At 32.6% G+C, this 19393-nt stretch overlaps 1 protein-coding gene across 6 annotated transcripts in view; it reads right to left on the bottom strand.

Moving 5' to 3' along the window:
• The window catches only part of TBCK (TBC1 domain containing kinase), a 197058-nt gene that overhangs the window by 74432 nt on the left and 103233 nt on the right, over positions 1–19393 (bottom strand). For all 6 annotated transcript variants that reach the window (XR_012499465.1, XR_012499462.1, XR_012499463.1 and 3 more), the window contains exon 23: positions 11935–12110. Coding sequence is in view for 1 of the 6 variants with exons in the window: in XM_010953629.3 (XP_010951931.1) it covers positions 11935–12110 (176 nt within the window). In the remaining 5 variants the exon portion in view is untranslated. The remainder of the gene's footprint in view (positions 1–11934; positions 12111–19393) is intronic.

Genomic DNA, 19393 nt, shown 5'->3' with positions numbered 1-19393 from the left:
TTTACTTTCTTCTTCTGTTTTTTTCATCAAGAATTCCATCCCTAACACCCTCCTACCCTCAAACTTCTAAACATCTCTCTTCCTTCCCAAAACCCCTCCCCCACCAAAAAAAAAAAAAAAATCTTCCTCAACACAACACACTCTAGAAATCTAGTACTCTTTCAGTCATTATTTGATTCTTGTCTGGCTCTGGGCATTTTTTCTGCCCTTATTTCACTAGTATTTAGAGGGCACTGTCCTATTTAGAACAGACTGTGCACACTGAAATACCTATATTCAGAAAAGTGGCATTTACTAACTTGATGATTTTGCATGAGAAGACCCAGGGATTTCTGTAACTCAGAGGAAGAAGCATCTTTAATATGCAACTATGAATTTTGATTTCTCAGGATAACTTCACAAAAAAAGGATTACAGTAAATAATTAAAAATATAGTGATGAGATATGTAATATGTAAATGTTGAAAGCTTCAGACTGCTGCAGTGAAACAATTAGATTTTTAAAATGTGAAAAAATAATAAAGAGTCAGTGAGAAAAAGCAGTGATAAACACGCATCACTAGTTTACATATTCTTAACCTGGAAATAAATAATTACCCATGAGTTATTTTGTTACAGTTATTTATACTCTGTTTCACTCCACAAGGAATTTGAAATTTTGGTTCAGCTTACCCTTCCAAAAAATCTAATACATGATTTTATCCCTTCTTGATACATTTTTTCCATCTGCCAAAATAGTTTTCTGGTATGTTGAATTAAATTACACCCAAAATTTGGAACTGATACACTGTGGGAAAGGAAGTTTATATAAAATGGTAACAATTTTGCTAACTCTGGACTTGAGGGGCTCTGTTTTAACTAACATTTGAGACTGAAAAATGAACAGTATGGTTGTAATGGCGGTGAGGCTTGGGCATTGCTCGTCATGCCCCTCATCTGAACTGAAGATACATTCCCAGCCACCTTTTCTCACACACCCTTACTTAGCAAGGTACTTTGAAAAGATGCAGTCCACACTAGTATGAAATGAGGACTGTGGAACCCTCTCTGTAACTATAAAGCTCTTAACAATATTAAATTATCAAGTGTTTGGCATTTAGTGGGTGTGGAACAAATGTTCTCTAAATGAATAAAACAGTCAGAATTCTCTTAAAAGTAAAATTAAGTTTGTTTTTTTTTAAAGCATTGTTTTTCTCTTGGTTTTTCCTTAATCCCCACCAATATTTTGCTTCTTTACACCTCTCCTCTTGAAGCAAATTCTTCACATTTTCAAGTTTTCAGGAAGGAGAACAGTTCGTCACTTTCAATTCCTGATGATTTCCATCTTAGGTAACAATTATGTTTATACTCATACATACTCATACATTAATACCCTGTAATTATTACCTGAATCACTACATATATCCTGAGTTGATTCAATAAGGTTAGTTTTTGACTAATTTTAAGAGAGAAAATATAAAGTGTTAGTAGGGAATATAAGTTTTCTGAGTCCTGGATGAATTTCTCACTCTAGTTTATTTCCACAGGAAAAGCCTTTGGAATTCCAGTGCTGTAGGTCAGTACCACTGATTAAAAACTGCTCTCACAAAGATGAACAAAAAGGGGAGGGGAATACAGGGAGAGGAAGACTTGTAAGAGGGCTGGCCGTTGGCAGTAAAGACAAGAGGAGAGACTCAGAGAGTGAGCGGGATAAAACTAACTGCTGAGGAGTAAAACAGCTGGTGGTTTTCGTGCAAGAAAGGAAAGTCAACTTGCCAAAAAAGGGTAGACTTACATAACTATAAAACAAGTAGATTAGTATAAAAAAATACAAAAAACAACACAGAAGATAAAATAACACTGTCACCATAAACGTGAATGTCTTATCATTGTAGTTTCCTCCCCTCATGGAAAAATAGTCCTGTTTAGCTTCAAAAATATGTCTTGAGAAAACCGTATGCACCTATCACATTAAGAATCATCCAAGACCTTACTAAAAATATAGATTCTAGGAGTCAACCCTCAGAGATTGATTTAGTAGATATGGGACAGTTGTGAAGCTCCAAATATGCATTTTTAACAAGTACTAAAGAAGATTTTGAAGACCGTTCTTTAGATACATTTTCTTATAGGGAAGAGTAAAACACTGATTAACTGGAATTAACTTTTTGTTAATTCATTAAAAAATATTTATTGATTACTAGGTACTATTTATTTATCAATATGCCAGATACTATGATAGGTTTTGAGGATGCAGTGGAGAATAAGAGATAAATATAAATATATAATTATTAATATAATGCATGTTATGAAGGAAAAGTAGATAGAGCTGGTATGCCTGATGAATACGGAGTTGTGACTAAGCAACTGAATGATCTGTTCAACTGAGAGTTAATAGTATAACCTTATTTGTGGTAATTACTTCATCTAAATATACATATATTGTGTATTTACACACACTATTTCTCAGGCATTGAATTAGGCCCTGGGGGTCCTTAATGTACCCATAAGCTATCAGGAAAAAATGTACGTAATTGTTTCATTTATTAAGAGGCTACAATGCATCAGGCATTAAACTAAGCAATGAGAACATAAAAATCAATAAAATGCAGATCTTACTCTTTAGGAATTTAGTTTAATTTAAAAAATGGAAGCAGATATAGAGACCTGAAGGCAGAAGTTTGTATAGGGTATTCCTAAAATTGGGGGAAATCTAAAGCATAGAAAAATAAGAAGGAATGATACACTGATGGAAGTTGATAAGATAGACAATGGAAAGATTATGCAGAGCCTTGCAGACCATGTTAAGAATTTTTAATTTTGTTATAAGGAAGGATAATGAGAAGATTCTTGTTAAGATTTCTAGTTGAAAAAATTATGCTAAAGGTGGTCCCAAATCCAATATGACTGGGGTCCTTATAAAAAGGGGAAATTTGGACATAGACATATGCACAGAGGCGAAACAATGTGAATACATATAAAGGAAAGATGGCCATGTGACTGAAACGATGCATTTACAAGCCAAGAACACTGGATTGCTGGCAAACACCAGAAACTAGAAGAGATAAAGGATTCTCTCTTTCAGGCATCAGAGAGAGCATGTCTCTGCCAACACCTTGATTTTGGACTTTTAGCCCCCTGAAGTGTGAAACAATAAATTATTGTTGTTTAAAGTAAAAAAAAAATTTAAAAGATTATGTTAGCTGAAGTCTGAAGAATGGATTAAAAAGGAGTAAGAATAGATGCAGGAAACTTGCAGGAAAGCAAGTGAGAGATGATGGTGAAATTGAGTAAATGATGGCATCAGTAACAGAAGTGAACAGGTTTGTGAATATGTTTTTTGACTGACTGAATATTGGAAGGAAAGGCAGGAATCAAAAATGAATCTATAAATAACAAGTTCATACTGTATAGCACAGGGAACTATATTCAATATCTTGTAACTTATGGTGAAAAAGAATGTGAAAATGAATATATGTATCTTCATGTATGACTGAAGCATTATGCTGTACACCAGAAATTGATACAACATTGTAAACAGACTATACTTCAATAAAAAATATATATATATATACCAAAAAAAAGAATGAATCTAGATACTGACTTGAATGATAATGGTGGTTACTGGTATAGGGAATGCTAGAGGAGAAACAGCTGTAAGGGGAAAAGAAAATAAATTCAGCCTTGGACATGCTGAATTAAAGGTTGCCTGTGGAACATCCAAGTGGAGTGTTGACCAAGCATTGGATATGGGTCTCCTAGATTAGCTAATAAGAGAAGCTTGAGCAGGAGCTAATAACTGGATGCCATGATCACTGTTTGACGCAAGTTTGCAAGACTGTCTAATATCCATACTGTGAGAGAACAGAAGGAGGCCTATACAGACCCAGAGGAATGCTATATTAATGACATGCAAGGGCAGGTGAAGACAGAGAAAGATACTGAGTGAAGATAACAGAGAGGAAAGACAAAAACGAGATTAGGACATACAAAAAAATCCAAGAAGATAATGTTTGAAAAAAAGAGATTAAGTGAGATCAGGGACTGAAAAGAGTAATTTGTGACAATTGTCAGGGTAATGGAAAAGGTAGAATACAAAATGGGAGTATAAGAATAAGATAGGTGTCCTAAAGGGTAAGATACATACTTTCTGCGAGTGTGTGTGTGTAGATATGTACACATAATTGAATAGTTTAATAATGCTAAAAAACTATTGTAGATTGGTAATATTCTCTATCTTTAGCTCTACACATAACTCAGACGATAATGTGATATTCTTGCAATCACTTATTTGTTTTCTAAGGATGTGGGAATATTTATCACCAAGAATTTAAGAATTTCTCTAGGAATTTTAATGAAACTCTCAGGTATGAATAGCTAACTATTAATAACTGAATAATCTGGCAACCTCATGGTCATACTAAATGGATTAAAATATAGTGACAGGCTATCATAAATGACTACCAGAAGATAAATGAGAGGTACAGAAAACAATCAACTATACAAATAAACACTAAAGAATAACAAATAGTACAGGTTTCAAAAATAATACATCTTTTTATCTATTAAACTTCATTTTCCCTAATATGATGTTAATAGATACAGTTTTTTCATATATTTTTTCAGCCAGTCCCTGATGAAGTGTCAGATTCTGGCAGACTACTCAATGTCAGCTGTTTGCTTCCTTAACTTTAGAAACAAGTTCTCATTAGCTCCATCCAACTTGGAACAGTTCTTTTTGACCAACAGAAATAAAAACCTGACTTAGCCTAGAGACAGTACAAAGATATTCTCTCTCCAAGGATCAGCTCTGATTAGGAATGACTCTTCATATCAGTGCCTTTTTAACATTAGACAGACTTTCTTCAGGAGTAGTCTCTGTCCCCTCAACCAACCAAGGCATTTCTTGTCAAAGACAGAGCTTCTATTAACACCATTCTTCTCAGTATGAGGACTCATAATTAATTAAAATACAGTACCAAATGAAATGAACTTAAACTCATAGAGTTTAAGAATATGCCTCCCTGGCTTTGCTGTTTCCTTTGATCTTTTTTCTCCCTCTTCTTCTTCAGCAACTTACATAGCCTCATTTTATAAATATGAAGTCATACATTTTCCCCCCATCCCATGATGTTTACTGCAGAGTGGAATATATTTTTGAAAGCACTGAATTTATCACTTAAATGAAATGTAGTAAACGTTAAATACAACTTGCACACACAATACAATATCGATAGCTAGCAAGAAGAAAGGATCTCTGGTAGGCTTGGACTCTAGAACTCAAGAAAGGTACAGTCAAAGTAAAAGATAATTAAGTGTATAATAAGAATAATTGTAGTGGGTCATTTAAAACATACTTTAAAATCTGTGTATTTAAGAAATCCTTTATTTCACTGTGAATTATTCAAAAATCCAGCTTCTTTCAATTCTTTATGTACTTAATATTCACAAAGTCACAAGCTGTGTGTTACGAAAAAATCTTAGCACCCCATACCTAACACACCAGAACATTAACAGTGGAACTGCATAGTGTTGCAAGTTCCCTTATTAGCAGAGGAAATGTGACCTACTTCAGCCTATTCCAGTGACTAGCCTCTTTACCAAAGTACAGTTATGCTTTGGAAAGAGTAGGTAAAATAAAATTAGGTGAATATGCAGTATTATTTTTATTTTCTGTAAATTTTTTTTAGGATGGTGTTGAGATTTCTCAAGGATGTTAAAAAAAGGAATTCTTGATCTTCACTTATATAAACCCTATCAATCTTTCAAAAGCTAGCTGAAATAAAATGACTTGATAAGGGATAATCAGTCAGTATCTTATATACGTAAGGCATTATGATGAGCAATGAGAGAAATGCCCACTTTAGTTGCACTCATAGGTTCTTATGTGTAGGGTTCTTATTTTCTAGATACTCTACAATTTTCATTCAAAATGTCTTATCTGAAGAGTTAAGAAAGAAGTTGTTTATTTTATTTTATTGATTTCTTTTTAATTTCTAGGTAGTAAGAAAATTTTGTTATTATTTATATTATTTTCCAATATGAGTGAATAATGATCTGAGAAATGGTATCTGTATTATTTCTACTTCTTAAAATTTATTGAAATCTACATATGGCCAGAACCATGGGGTTTTGTTGTTGTTATTTGTTTGTGAGGCGGTAAGACCTCCATGATCACTTGAAAAGGTTTCTTTGTGAGTACAAATGTATGACAATATCTTAAAAATAACATCTGTCTAATAAGTATTATACACATTGAGGAACAAGAATTTCTTTTCATCATATGTAGATGGTAGTTATATGAAGACTTAACAAGAAATGAAGGAGTCAGATCAATTCTGTAAAAACTGTGAAATAATTCTATGACATTTTGAATCTCAAAGTACTGAAGACGATATTACAAGTACAATGTAGGAGGTCTCATTGTTATGGTACCACATACTCTAAAAAATAATCAACATCTGACAAAAAATTATGTGTAACCAAACAGAAAACAGCAAATTTAATAATAAAAAATGACCTCTGGAAAACACACAGCTACCCTTATTCATTATAGTTCCATCGGATTCAAAAGACCTAATAGCTCTGACATACTTTTTCTTTAGTTATGTCTATAAATTTCTTGGAATTGAAAATGACACATGTAATCCTATTGCTTTTTAAAGTTAATATTGAAACAGAAGCAGCAGCAATTTAAAAAAAAATTCATCCATAATTCAGTGGTAGTGATAAGGCACTGCCAGGCATCTCACTTGAAGAATTCTAAGAATTTCCCAGCATTCCCCACATGTTACCATCAAAGCAGTAAGTTATAATGCCCACTCCCCTTCCAAAAGTTCCACTTGCTGCTTAAATATTTATCTGAATAGACAGGGACATATGTGTGTGTGTGTATAATTTAAATGAATGCAACAGAGCTGTGGTAAATAATCTCAGAATGAGTGAAAAAAATCACTCAGTTTGCTTAGCTATGATTCACTCTCACTTTGGTGTACATCTTATAAGTATGGACATACTGAAATAGAGTCCAAAGAACAACTAAATAATTAAGTTTGTTCTTTTAGGATGTAGAAAGATCCTATCCTTGAGAAAGCACTGGAGGAAGAGTTGGTAAAGGATACTGGCGATTGCACAATTATTCATTTGCCCTAGGGAGACTGTGGTGGTGAGAGGAAGAAGTTTTGTTACAAATTGAGAATCACTATACATAATTTGTACCTCTACCAGAAAAGAAAATAATTGTTGATATTAACTTTCATAGCTTGTATCACAAAAATTTCTCCAAATATAGAAAATTATCAACCTAACACTGAGCATGTTTTTTTGTAATCTTACATGTTCCCTTCACTGTGTGATTTTTTCTATTCCTTTCCCCATCCCAATTCCCTTATAGGCTAAGGTAATTTTCAATTGATAACAAATGTGAATGATCCATCAAGTCTCAACCTAGTAGTTCATTTATTATCATAACTAGGAATTCTTCCCCACATCTGTTCAGCAACAGTCCATTAGTGAAGATGACTGCCATCTGTACAGAGAACAAAACAAAAGGTAAAGAACTAGAGTCAACCTAACTTATTGGTTAACTAACTTGTTAGCTGAGGATAAATGATAGTGTTTATCTTGCAATCAACTATTATATTTAGGGCTATAGAAACCTAACTTTATTGCTGGCAAATTTTGCTCTCTAGAATTTTAAGGGGTGGTATCTTTCCCTCTTAAGAATTTGATAGCTTTTTTTTTTTTTTTTTTTTTTTTTTGCTATTTCATTTTCTTCTACTGTTTTCCATGAATAAAATCCTTTACCTTCATGGAAGATATGAGAGAAGGCAAACCTTATATATAAGTCAAAGACATTCAAGACTATAAATTTCCAAATTATTTTCTGAATTCTCTCTCATATGTTATAAATTTTGCAGTACTTTGAATATGTAGTAAAATAAAAGAAATAAAAAGTTCCATTGCGAAATTGAATCAGCTGCTTGCCTTTTACTGAATCAAATATTCAACAATGCTTTCTTTTCTTTCATTGTTAAAAAGAGTAAATTCTCTAAACACTATGTATATGCCTTCTGATAGAAAAATGGGCAAAGAATTATCTGAAGACAATTAGAAGAAAAAGTATAATTGGTTAATAAACATAAGAAAAATACTTAATCTTATTAGGAATGAAACAAATACATATGTAAATGAGATTTTAAAAACTTATGAAGTCAGCAAAAGAAGTTTAATTATAATGCCCAGTGTTGCTGAGGATATATGGGAACTATGCATTTTCATTTACTGTTGCTGGATGTTTAACTGGTTTAAAATTCTTTTTCTGGAATATCACCAGCAATATATCAAATGTCTACATATATTAAAGGTCACATAATTGCTTTTCCTTCCACCTTATTGTAAAATCACTTCAACTTATTTAAGAGCAGGTATATAGGTGGTTGCATGAGTATATGTAAACATAGGCAGTAGGGAAATAGAAGAAAATTATAAAAATACTCGAAAATCATGACTGCAGACTAAGATGATATATATTAATATATACATTCCAATGAATAAGAGGGAAAAGCACAACACTTACACTACTGATAAAGTCCACTTGCATAAAGTAATCTGCTGAATTTCCTCAACTCTAAAGTGGGGATAGAAATACCTCAGAGATTTGTTCAGGAACAAATAAAATATTGTACCTGAGTACTGAAAACTATAAATCATTGTAATGTTATTTTTAAATTGCTAAAACTATAAAAAGCAGTGGTATTATTAACAAGATGAAACTTTATAGACTAGCATTTATATTGGACTTTCAGAAGCTATTCCAACTTAAACTATAAAAATGTATTTTAAAGTTTTTATGTATATTAAACTCATATTTAATCCATACTTAAAGCATACCTGAAGATAATTCAATGTTTTACTTATTTTATGACAACAGTATATGCAAGCAGTTAACATTACATAAACAAAATTTAATTCATTTAGTAAAATTCCAGACTAGTATATATATTCATAAACAAGAATAATAATTCTTGCTTATTCACAGTGTACATGCAACTAACTTACACCAGTCATTGATAAATTAACATGATGATTAAAGTTTAACAAAGAAATAGATTTAAAAATCCAGTGTTGATCAGTCTTTTCCTAAAATACACTCAGTTTAAAAAAAATCCATTTTATTTTATTCATCAGTTACATATCTTCATATATATATATGTATATATAATATATAATATATATATAATATATTTATTTCCAATTAATAAGCTGTGGTAGAATTATCAAGCAGAGTCTTAGTTATTTCAAGAAACGTAGAGGAGAAAGACTCTAGCACTAGGTGAAATAATTCTTTAGGCAAGTTTCAGGATCAAAATAGTATTAAAACTAAGAGGTAAAGGTCAAAGTGAAATCTTAAACTGAAATTACTAGGGTAAAGCTGCCAGAAAGATTCCTTCTTTGGAGAGTCAGCCTCTCTCTCCCTTACTCCCCTTACTATTTGTAGGGACTCTAAATGTAAAGTGATAGTAATAAAGCTAACATAGCTGAGAGGCAAGAGAAGAATACCAAAACATCTCTTTTTTTGTACAAACTATTTAGATAGAGAAGACTTCAGAAAATTTTCATGTAGTTTTCAAAGTTGAAACACAACTTTAATTACTAAATAGTAAATGTGTAATAATAATTGTTACCATTTTTGAGTGCTTATTATGTATCAGACACTGAACTAGGTGCTTTACTTAACAATCTGCAAGATAGGAATTATTACAATTATGCTCACTTTTACAAACAGGGAACTAGACAGGTTACGTTAATTATTCAATATTATAAAACAAAAAAGAAACAGGGTTTAAACCTGAAACTAAATTCATCTAACAGTAAAGCTCATGCTTTTTCTACTACAGTGGTCTGCTTCTGGGAATAACTAAGAGAGACACACATAAAATTAAAGTGTAATTTTCTTCTCATAGCTGTTTCAAGCTTCCATTCAAGTTGCAGAGTGGTTTACGTTTCAATTTACAAAACCCATTTTTTATGTTATAGAATCTGACATCAAATATATAGTATATAAACATGAGTTGTGACTATCTTAAATTTAATGAATATGCTTTTATAAGGCATATATATACGTAATTTTTTGTATCTACTTTCTATTCTAACTCTTAAATCTGAACAAGGAAGACTTCAAATAAAAAATAATAGAATGGAAAGGGGGACAAAATTTGAGCTAAGATGCAAAAAGGGTACAAATATTTTGTATAAAAATTATATAAATATAAAAAATTAGATAATATATATACTTTAAAAAAGGATTTTGATAAAATCAGCATAGTAATTAAACAGATAATTTTAACAAGTGAACTTATAAAAATTGATTTAAGAAGAATGGATATTTGCACTGCTTATTTATTTTTTGCTTATTATCTGTATATCCGCCACTAAATGCAAATTCTATGAGAATAAATACTTGTTTTTTCAGTGCTTATCCCCAGCAACTAGAATGGTATCTGTTTTACAGTATGTATTCAGACACACTGTTGAAAAAATAATGCAGTAGTTTTTTTACATTATTCATTTTTTTCTTTATGGTTGAAGTATATCAGAAAGAATGAAATAAATTCTAAAGAATAGTGAGCTAAAATTTGAATATTCTTCAGATAGCAACATTTCATGTAAATAATGTATATTTTTCTCTTCCATTTCTTAGTATTGTTGTTAATGGAGATATTATATCTGACTTATGAGCACACAAAAAAGTTTGTTTTACATCACAAAGTTTTAGCAAATTGACCCAGAACTCTGAGACTTACCATATCTAGGAATTCACAAAGGGACTTGAGGTTTAGTGACATTCAAACTATTAAACTTTTTAAACAAAAATCTCATTTCAGAAAAGGGTATAAGGAAAAGGATTTTAAAATACTCAAATTAAACAGCAACGTTTCTTAGTAAAATTTTACTTTATCACAAGATGAAAGTCTCATGTTACCTGAATTGTCAATATTCTTTTCTGACCTTTTAAAATCAACTATCTCTCAGTCTTTTTTTTTCACTCAAGCATTAACATGTAGTGGACAAATGGAACAGAATATGAGTGACATCAGTGAGAATGGTGGTGTAAGGATCTCAGAAAAGCTGCTCCTCCAAAAACATAATGAGAGCAGAGATGATCAAAATAAACCTTTTAGAACTCTAGAAATTAAACAAAGGCCTGCAGCAATCTATGGAGTACATAGTCAAGAGAAACACCTGAATTTCATTAAGAATATGAGCTTCATGGGGCTTTAATTTACCTTACTCTCATTTCCCTCTCCTCAGGTACACAGTCACCTTGAAAACCAACAGTATCACAAACCAGAAATCTGTCAATCACTGGATGAATAGAGTAGTTTCAGAGTTTCCAAAAAGTATTATTTTAAGGAATTGTGATTATTTGACGTGTCTTTCAGTTCTCTGGAAACATCTCCTCACAGTATTTGCTTTTATTTGACCTGACTCAGAGCTTACTCAGTACAAAAAGACTTTACTCTGGAGGTTTCTGTCAAAAAAAGTCAGCAGCAATTGTTTAATATTGCAGCTGCCTGAGGTGGCCATAATAGCTTGGGCAAACAAGAAGCAGACAATAAAAATAAAAAAATTAAAATTAAAAGCTGGGGAATGCAATGTCCATAGAGGGGCTCTGAAAGTTCCAACATGATCCTGGGAATCTAGAAGTCTGTCCGTGTGTTCGTAAGATGTTTGCAACCTAGGAAAGACCCAAGGAGGCCTTAAGCTCTCACCTTTGGGTGATCCCAAGACCTCAAATAGTTGCATAATTACAAAAATACATAAATATTAGAAAACAGCTATGTTAAAAGGACGTAAGTGATAATAGTATTATGAACAGTAATGACACTAAAGTATACTAGTTTTAATATCCATCTTTTTTTAGAGTTTGTCAATTAAATATGCAGATACATACCAGATCTGTTTTTGGAGGATCTGGACACTCAGTGGAGAAATAAAGTGTCGAACTTCTGACTCCACTGCTATCAGAAGTTGGCTTTGGAGGTTGAGCATGTTGTCTGTAAGTAGCACTTTTAGGAGTCCAACAAAACAGGTTGATTGATTCTCGCACACAGCGTTCAATGTCAATTTCTAGAAAGGAAAAATTTTAAAAAAGCGAAGATAGAATCTTGATTGCTCAGTTTACGTAAAAACCACAATCTTTCCTAAATGCATATATACAAATATGGCTAAGATGATAACTAATTAGCAGAGATGTCAGTAAAAAAAAATATAGAAATTAATCAGCATATTTATGGCTGAAATGGTAGAAGGTATTTTATATTATTATGTAGATACATATACACATATATTTACTATGTAAATATATGCATATATTTTATAGGTGGTCTTATTGGTATTATAATCTACATATATATGCAATATATATGTATATTTCAGAGTATCATTATTTAAACATTATGGAATATAACATTTCTTCTTATTTAAGAATCTGCTTCACTAACTTTGATGATATTTTTTCTTTTTCAAAGTAAAACAAAGGCTGGGTAGAGAGGTCAGGCTGGAATTTGGGAGTGGGCAGGCAAAAGATTCAGGTGTTGATTCACCATGACTTTAAGTAAAGTGTACTAAAAGTTTCATTTTCATCTATTTTAGAAGATACAAAATCATCAGGCAAAATTTATTGAAATATCAATTTAGCATTTCTCACTTTTTTTTAAAATTTCTTGATTCAAGTGCACACAAGTTTAAGCGAAGCTTCATATAGAGAGAAATTGCACTAGATTAAAATTATAAAAATATTTTCACAGAAGATTTCCTTTTCTTTCTCAGATTTGAAAGTGATTTAAGCATTTTGGTACAGAGATAATGTACACAGGAAAGTTACTACAAAGTCAAATTATTGTTTGTGTGTTTGATAGGACTGTAGCTTTTTAGAAGATCAATAGTCCTGATGAAGAATAAGCTGTTCCTGTATGGGGAAAGTGGAGTGATCACGGAAAGGCAGTAGAAATTCACGAAGTTGACTAGGATGAAGGAGTTTAGCATGGACTAGCTTTCCCCATTCTATAGCTCTAATACTAGTAAATGGTAGATATCCTCACTTCCTTCACAAAAGTCCAAATGTGGCAGCTCAGATAAACAATGGAGAAAAACATAATACATATTTTAAATTACAAAGGGATGAGTTCCTTATTTCACATTATGAAATGAAAAGCTTATATATAAGAGGAAAAGAAACAGGAATTTAAGTCAGTTTTGTGAATGGTGCATGAGTCATGCAATTAGAGTTGTCTGCTTTTGTAAGGTGGAAAACTTTTGGATGAGCACAGGGAAATAGACACTTTTTGAGCATCTATTAGGTGACAGGCATTGTCTACTTTCACTTAGCCCATTTAATTCTTACAATGATTCTTGTAGACAGGTATTGCAATCTCCCTTATCTCTGTTGAAGACCAAAGAAACTAAGACATAAGAAAGCTAAGTGATTTAATGTGTTAAATGTGTTATGAGTAGAATGTCTTAAGTTACCAAATGGTTTAAAGGCATTTTTCATTACCCAATTCATTAAGATTTGGGAAAATAATAGCCAACAGATCTAGAAAGACCAGTTACTAAATCAAACATTCCTTTATCTGCTATTAGTGATGTTTGCCAACTTTATAGTTGGTTACTCCCATGGCTCCCCAAAGAGGTCAGATTTCATCACCTCCATATTGTATTTCTAACATAAAATCTATAAAATAGAGTTAGACATGTTTTGAGGCATGGATCTATTTATTTGAGAAATGGTCAGTATGGTTAAATGTATTTTTAAAAAGCTCTGTAATATTATCAACATGATATTCCACAGAGAAGAACACAGAAACCAACTAGAAGAAGAATAAAAGTTTAAGATATGTTCCTCTGCTCCACTAAAGAAGGAAGAGATATGTTCAATTCATTTTAGAAAATTCCCAATTAATATGGTTAAAATAAAAATTTGCAGCTAAAGAGAGAAAACTCTGTCATCTTAAAAAAGTTTATTCACTTAGCACTGTTTAATCTCCAAAGCAGAAGAATTTTGGACCGTAGATTTTACATCTGCAGTGCTCAAATCAGTCTGACATATCTGTCACCCATAAAAGGCTTGAAGTCAAGTCAGTGATCCAGATCAGAGGTTGTAGTTAAGTCCTTAGATCACTGACCATGGAAAAGTCATTTGTATCTGCTTCCAAAACACCCTACCAATACCATAAAAGGTTTACAGTGAATCTTGAGAATTTACTGGTATCCACTCCGATTCAAGCCTGATTACTAGTACTGGCAGATATCCCATTCTCCATTCTCTTGACCCTTGTCACTTCATCTCAAAATCCTTCCAAAGTACTTTATCGTAATAAAAATATTATGTAAAAATGCTTTGTAAACCATACATTAAAATATGCAATTATTCATTCAAAATATTCTCTCATCCTAGGGCACTACTATTTTCTATCTTGAATTTTCATTTTGATATAATACATTGTGAAAAAGCAATATACCATGGATTATGTTTTCCCAGGATGATTCCAAACTCCATGAGGTACTCTGTGACTCAGAGAAACCATTTATCTAAATCTCGGTTTCTTTATTCTCATCCATTACTACTATATTTCTCAGAAATACTGAATTATTTTCAAAATGATAAAATACAACTGATGTGTCATTTGGGTGAGGGGAGGTGGAAAAATCACCTCTTCTTAAGCCCTCTTTTCTCTTGTTTTAATGAATATGAATTACTTCCTAGATCAAACGAACATCACCTAATTCCCTTTGGTTCCTTCCTATATTTGATCTCTCATTTGGAGTCTAAGATACTATTTTTTCTCTCTTGATTAGCTGCATCATTTTGGTAGAACATATTTTCCAGTAGTTTCTAAGAAAGGATGCACAGAACGCAAATTATTTTGGAATTGTCCATGTCTTTTAATATACTTATTCTGCCCTTGACTGACAGTTGGGTTAGGCATAACATTCTAGGATTTCTTCTTTTTTTCCTCTTAAGAGTTATGTAAGGCAGGGCTCCATCATCTTTCTGCTGAGAATTTTGATGCAATTTTGATTTGAGATCATTTGAATGTGATTTTCCACCTTTCTGTAAACTTTTAGGATCCCCAGTGTTCTGAAATTTCATAATGATATATTTAAGTGTGTATCACTCACTTGTGTTAGGCATTTGATGGTCTTTTTGTAATCTTTCACTTACAGAAAAAGCTCTTGTTTGATGTCTGTAATAACTTCTTTCTGTTTTTCTTCTTCTCTCTTCTTTCGGTAGAAGAGTCTTGAACATCCTGAGTAGATTTTCTAATAATTTTGCCTTTTCTTCTTATTTTCCATCTTTATTTGTATTCTACTCTCTGAGAGATTTCCCAAACCATATCATTCAACTCTTTTATTATAAAGATCCTTGCATTTCTACATCATTTTTAATTTCCAGTAAATTAAATTTTGTTGTTACTTTAAAAAAATTCTGATTTTTCATAGTTACCATATTTTCTCATAATTGTCTTTCTGAGGATATCCCTTTATTCAGTTGGTACCAGTCTGTGTTTTTTAGTTGGAGGATTCCCTTAGAGATTTGGTAATTTATGACTATACATATTTAAAAGAATAGCACTAAAAATCTGATTGGAAGTTTTCTATATGTGGCAGGGCTTGGTAACTGGTGGATTCACTATAGGTAACTCGGGGATACAGTCATTTGTTAGAGGACCTATGTAAGTAAGATATTTCTCCCTTCTGGGGACATTCCATCTCTCCAGAGACTAATTCTTTAATCTGTCTAAACTAATCCTTGCCAGCATTCTAGGACTGACTATGGAGGGGCCTGGGGCTTGTGACTATATACATTTCCTCACTCCGGCTCTTTGCTATGCTGCTAACTCTGAGATTCAAGACTCTACAATTCCACTACTCCAAAGAATACTCCTCCAAATGTATTGCTCCTATGGTCATGTTTTGTAAAATTTGCAGAAGTATAAATATTTAAACTATAATCAGTGAAAACTGTTGTCTTTATTTACACCAATTTCTCCTCCATTACTCTTCCTTTTGTGCTGGGCAACACAGAGGCTCTGGATACTTTGACACAACTAAGCAAGCTGAATTAGAGATACACAGTGTGGTTTACTGGGGTATATTTCACTGATCTGAAGTCACTTTTGGGTAATTTCTCCTTGACTAGACTCTAGCCAGGCTTCTCTAAGCCTTTTCTCAACTATACTTCAACTTGGCCTATAGAGACTTGAGCAAAACTCTAACATAGTTTATAGCAATTCAAGGCCACATCCCTAGGATGACCTTAACACTCTATAAGTGCCTGCCTGAGAAATATCAAGGCTGCCAAAAGAACCTACCATTTGACAGTCAATACTTGAAGATAGGGTCCCTGTCTTCCAGCCTCTATGGGAAGGTGGGAGTCTAAATTTGATAAGTGTCAATTAGCAAACCCAGATTGGTATCACATGGACCAATGCCCCTCGTCACAGTTTTTGTAATTTTTTCACTTCCCTGAATCTTCTAGTCCCCTCCTTCCTTATTCCCTCATTCCCTCTTTAAAATGCCCTGTCACCTCTGTACAAATTGACAATGAGTTTAATTTATGCTGGACTCTTACTACACCAGTATGTTACTGATTAAAACCTGTCCTTACCACTTTAATTGGTATCCGGCATTTTTTATCTTTGACAGTATGGCAAAGTTATTTCTAGCTCTAGGAATGACTTCTTGGAATACTCCCACCACCCTCTATACAGGAGCAGAGGTTGTATGTGCTATAAATATGTTCCAGCACCCGAAGTTTATGGGTAGGAGAAACATAACAGACATGTACAAAGCCAAAAATCAGACTTTAAAATTCTTTGAAACATTAAACATGCAAAATTATAAGCAGAAAATCTGATTCTCATTGATGCTGATCAAAAGAGAAACACTCTCCTTCTAGGAATATACTTGATAATGCTACATATACAATTACAAGTGCACCATTAACATTTTTCGTTTTTTTGATAGGAATTTCACAAAATAGCATTTTGTTTACAAGAATAAACAGTACAATAAACAAAAGCTACACCTGTGTTGTCATATGTTTTATGTATTCCTACTATCAAAAATAAAAAAACAAATCTCAACAAACCCTTCCAGTGAAAAGACTTATTATCTATTTTCTCTATAGAAAATACTGCACAACTGTTGTTATATGAAGAGATGATCAATGAGAAAGAAGCAAAAAATGAGGAATAGACATTTAATGAATAAAAACATTATGTTTTTTAATTTTGTAATTTGTTGTGATCTCTTTGCTCTAATGGTCTTTTAATAGCCTAATTTTAGATTGTAATTTATAACCTATTCTTAAAGAAGGGCATCTCCTGACACTGCATAAGCTTCATGTCACAAAATCTAGATCTGCCCTTATCTTCCAGTCTTCTGCAGACCAGTAGACTCTTGGCTAAGAGGGTGGTTGCAAAGATTTGCAAAGGCAGGAGAAATGAAACTATTCCTTATGCAAAAACACATTCAATTGCTTCTTTTCTGATTTTCTGCCTCATTTTTCATTCACCTTCAACTCTGGAGACCTTTTGGTCTGCATCAAGAATCGGCTTGCTTCTTTTTGGTATCCTCCTTTGCAGGAAAGTTTCAGTATTCTTTGCTTTATTAAGTGATGTAACTGCTTTCTATTTTCCAAATACTTGTTGACATTTCTTGTCTACTAGTGCACTTATATTCTCTTTCTTCTTCGAATTATACTTTTTTCATTCCCTTACTGTCACTTTTGTGATGTTTCAGAAGGAAGCAGAGATAAACATGTGTACAATTTGTTATTCTGAATTACAAAGGTTTCCAAATTTTAAAGGCTCTAGTTCAAAAGGGGTGGGAATGAAGTTAGGAGATGGGCATGGCGAGCATGGAGTCTCACTCCCTTGGTCTGGTCCCTGGCCTGCAAAATAGCAGTTAAGATACTTGCTCAGAAGGCAGTATAGTAACAACGGCACACAGGAAAGATTAACCCAGGAGGCAGCATTATCTAGTTTTGATTCAGTTCAATTACTTACAAGTTGTACGGCTTTGGCCAACTCATTTTTCTGCATCTCTTTTCTCAGTTATAAAACAGGAATGATACTTTCTGGGACTGTTATGAGGTATAAATAAGATTATTCTAGCATATAGTAGGAACTCAAGTATTTAATAGGCAAACTTTTAGATATACAGAAAACATGAAAAATTTTAGCACTTCGACTAAAATTTTAAAAAGTATAAGCCTTGGATCCCATTTAGTCTGCTTCTTGTTTTAAATTCAGTTAAAAAATAGGCTAGTTTTCTATTTTACACTTGACAGATTTCTCTTTAAAAAGAGAATGTTTTCAAAAAATTATTCTTTTCTACTTTTCAAAATCCAAAGACTTAGAATATTATTCAGTGATAAAAAGAAATGAGCTATCAAGCCACGAGCAGAAAAAGTCTGAAAGGCTACACAGTCTATGATTCCAACCATATGTTATTCTGGAAAAGGCAAAACTTTGTAAGGACAAAAAAAAGATCACTAGTCGCCAAGGGTTTCGGGGGATGGGGGGAGTAGGAGAGGATGGATGAGCAGCTGAAGCACAGTGAATATTTAGAGTGGTGAAACTGTTCTGTATAATACTGCAATGGTGAATACATGACACTGTGCATTTGTCAAAAACCTAGAGAACTCTGCAACACAACTAAACTATGGACCTCAGTTAATAACAATGTATCAATATAGTAAAATCAGTAAAAATGGCATAGTAGTTATCTCCAAGGATACTTTTTTAAAATTAAGAGTGTTTTTGAAAAGGAACTGCTGAAAGAAAGTCACAAATCTGTAATCAAGTCATAATCTGTTTATTATAGTTGATTTATCACTTGACAAAGGAAACAAATTATGACTTTGTTCAAATGCAAAATAAACTCCATTGTCAAAGAATACTCTCACTAAAAAGAATAATCCCCAGGACATTTACTGGGCACTCTGGATTTGTAAGAATTAAAGTATTAATAATTTTATCCTAATTATGTAATCACAGGACAAGAGGGGTCACTGAAGCCATTCTAGAATATCTTGGTTTATGCAAGACATTTAACATATTGGACAGAAACGCTTTCTTCCCCACTCTAAAATCCTCATCTGTACTTAATAATAGTATGATTATTGTTCCATACCACCCTTTGTTTGAGAGAATAAACTCATGGTTGTCTTTGTGAGGCAGGTACGGAATAAGTAGACAGTAGAACTCCTATGGATGGGAAATAAATGATTTTGTATATCCAAACCACAATTACAAAACATGGCTTGCTTAAATAAAGGAAGATAAATTGTAGAAATAACATTTTATATTTAAAATGAGTTAAAACTTTTTAAAAATCAAGTT

Source organism: Camelus bactrianus, chromosome 2, assembly GCF_048773025.1.
Source record: "Camelus bactrianus isolate YW-2024 breed Bactrian camel chromosome 2, ASM4877302v1, whole genome shotgun sequence".
In the NCBI taxonomy this organism is placed as follows: Eukaryota; Metazoa; Chordata; class Mammalia; order Artiodactyla; family Camelidae; genus Camelus; species Camelus bactrianus.
The sequence above is the reverse complement of the archived record's forward strand: the minus strand, read 5'-3'. Positions and strand labels throughout refer to the sequence as shown.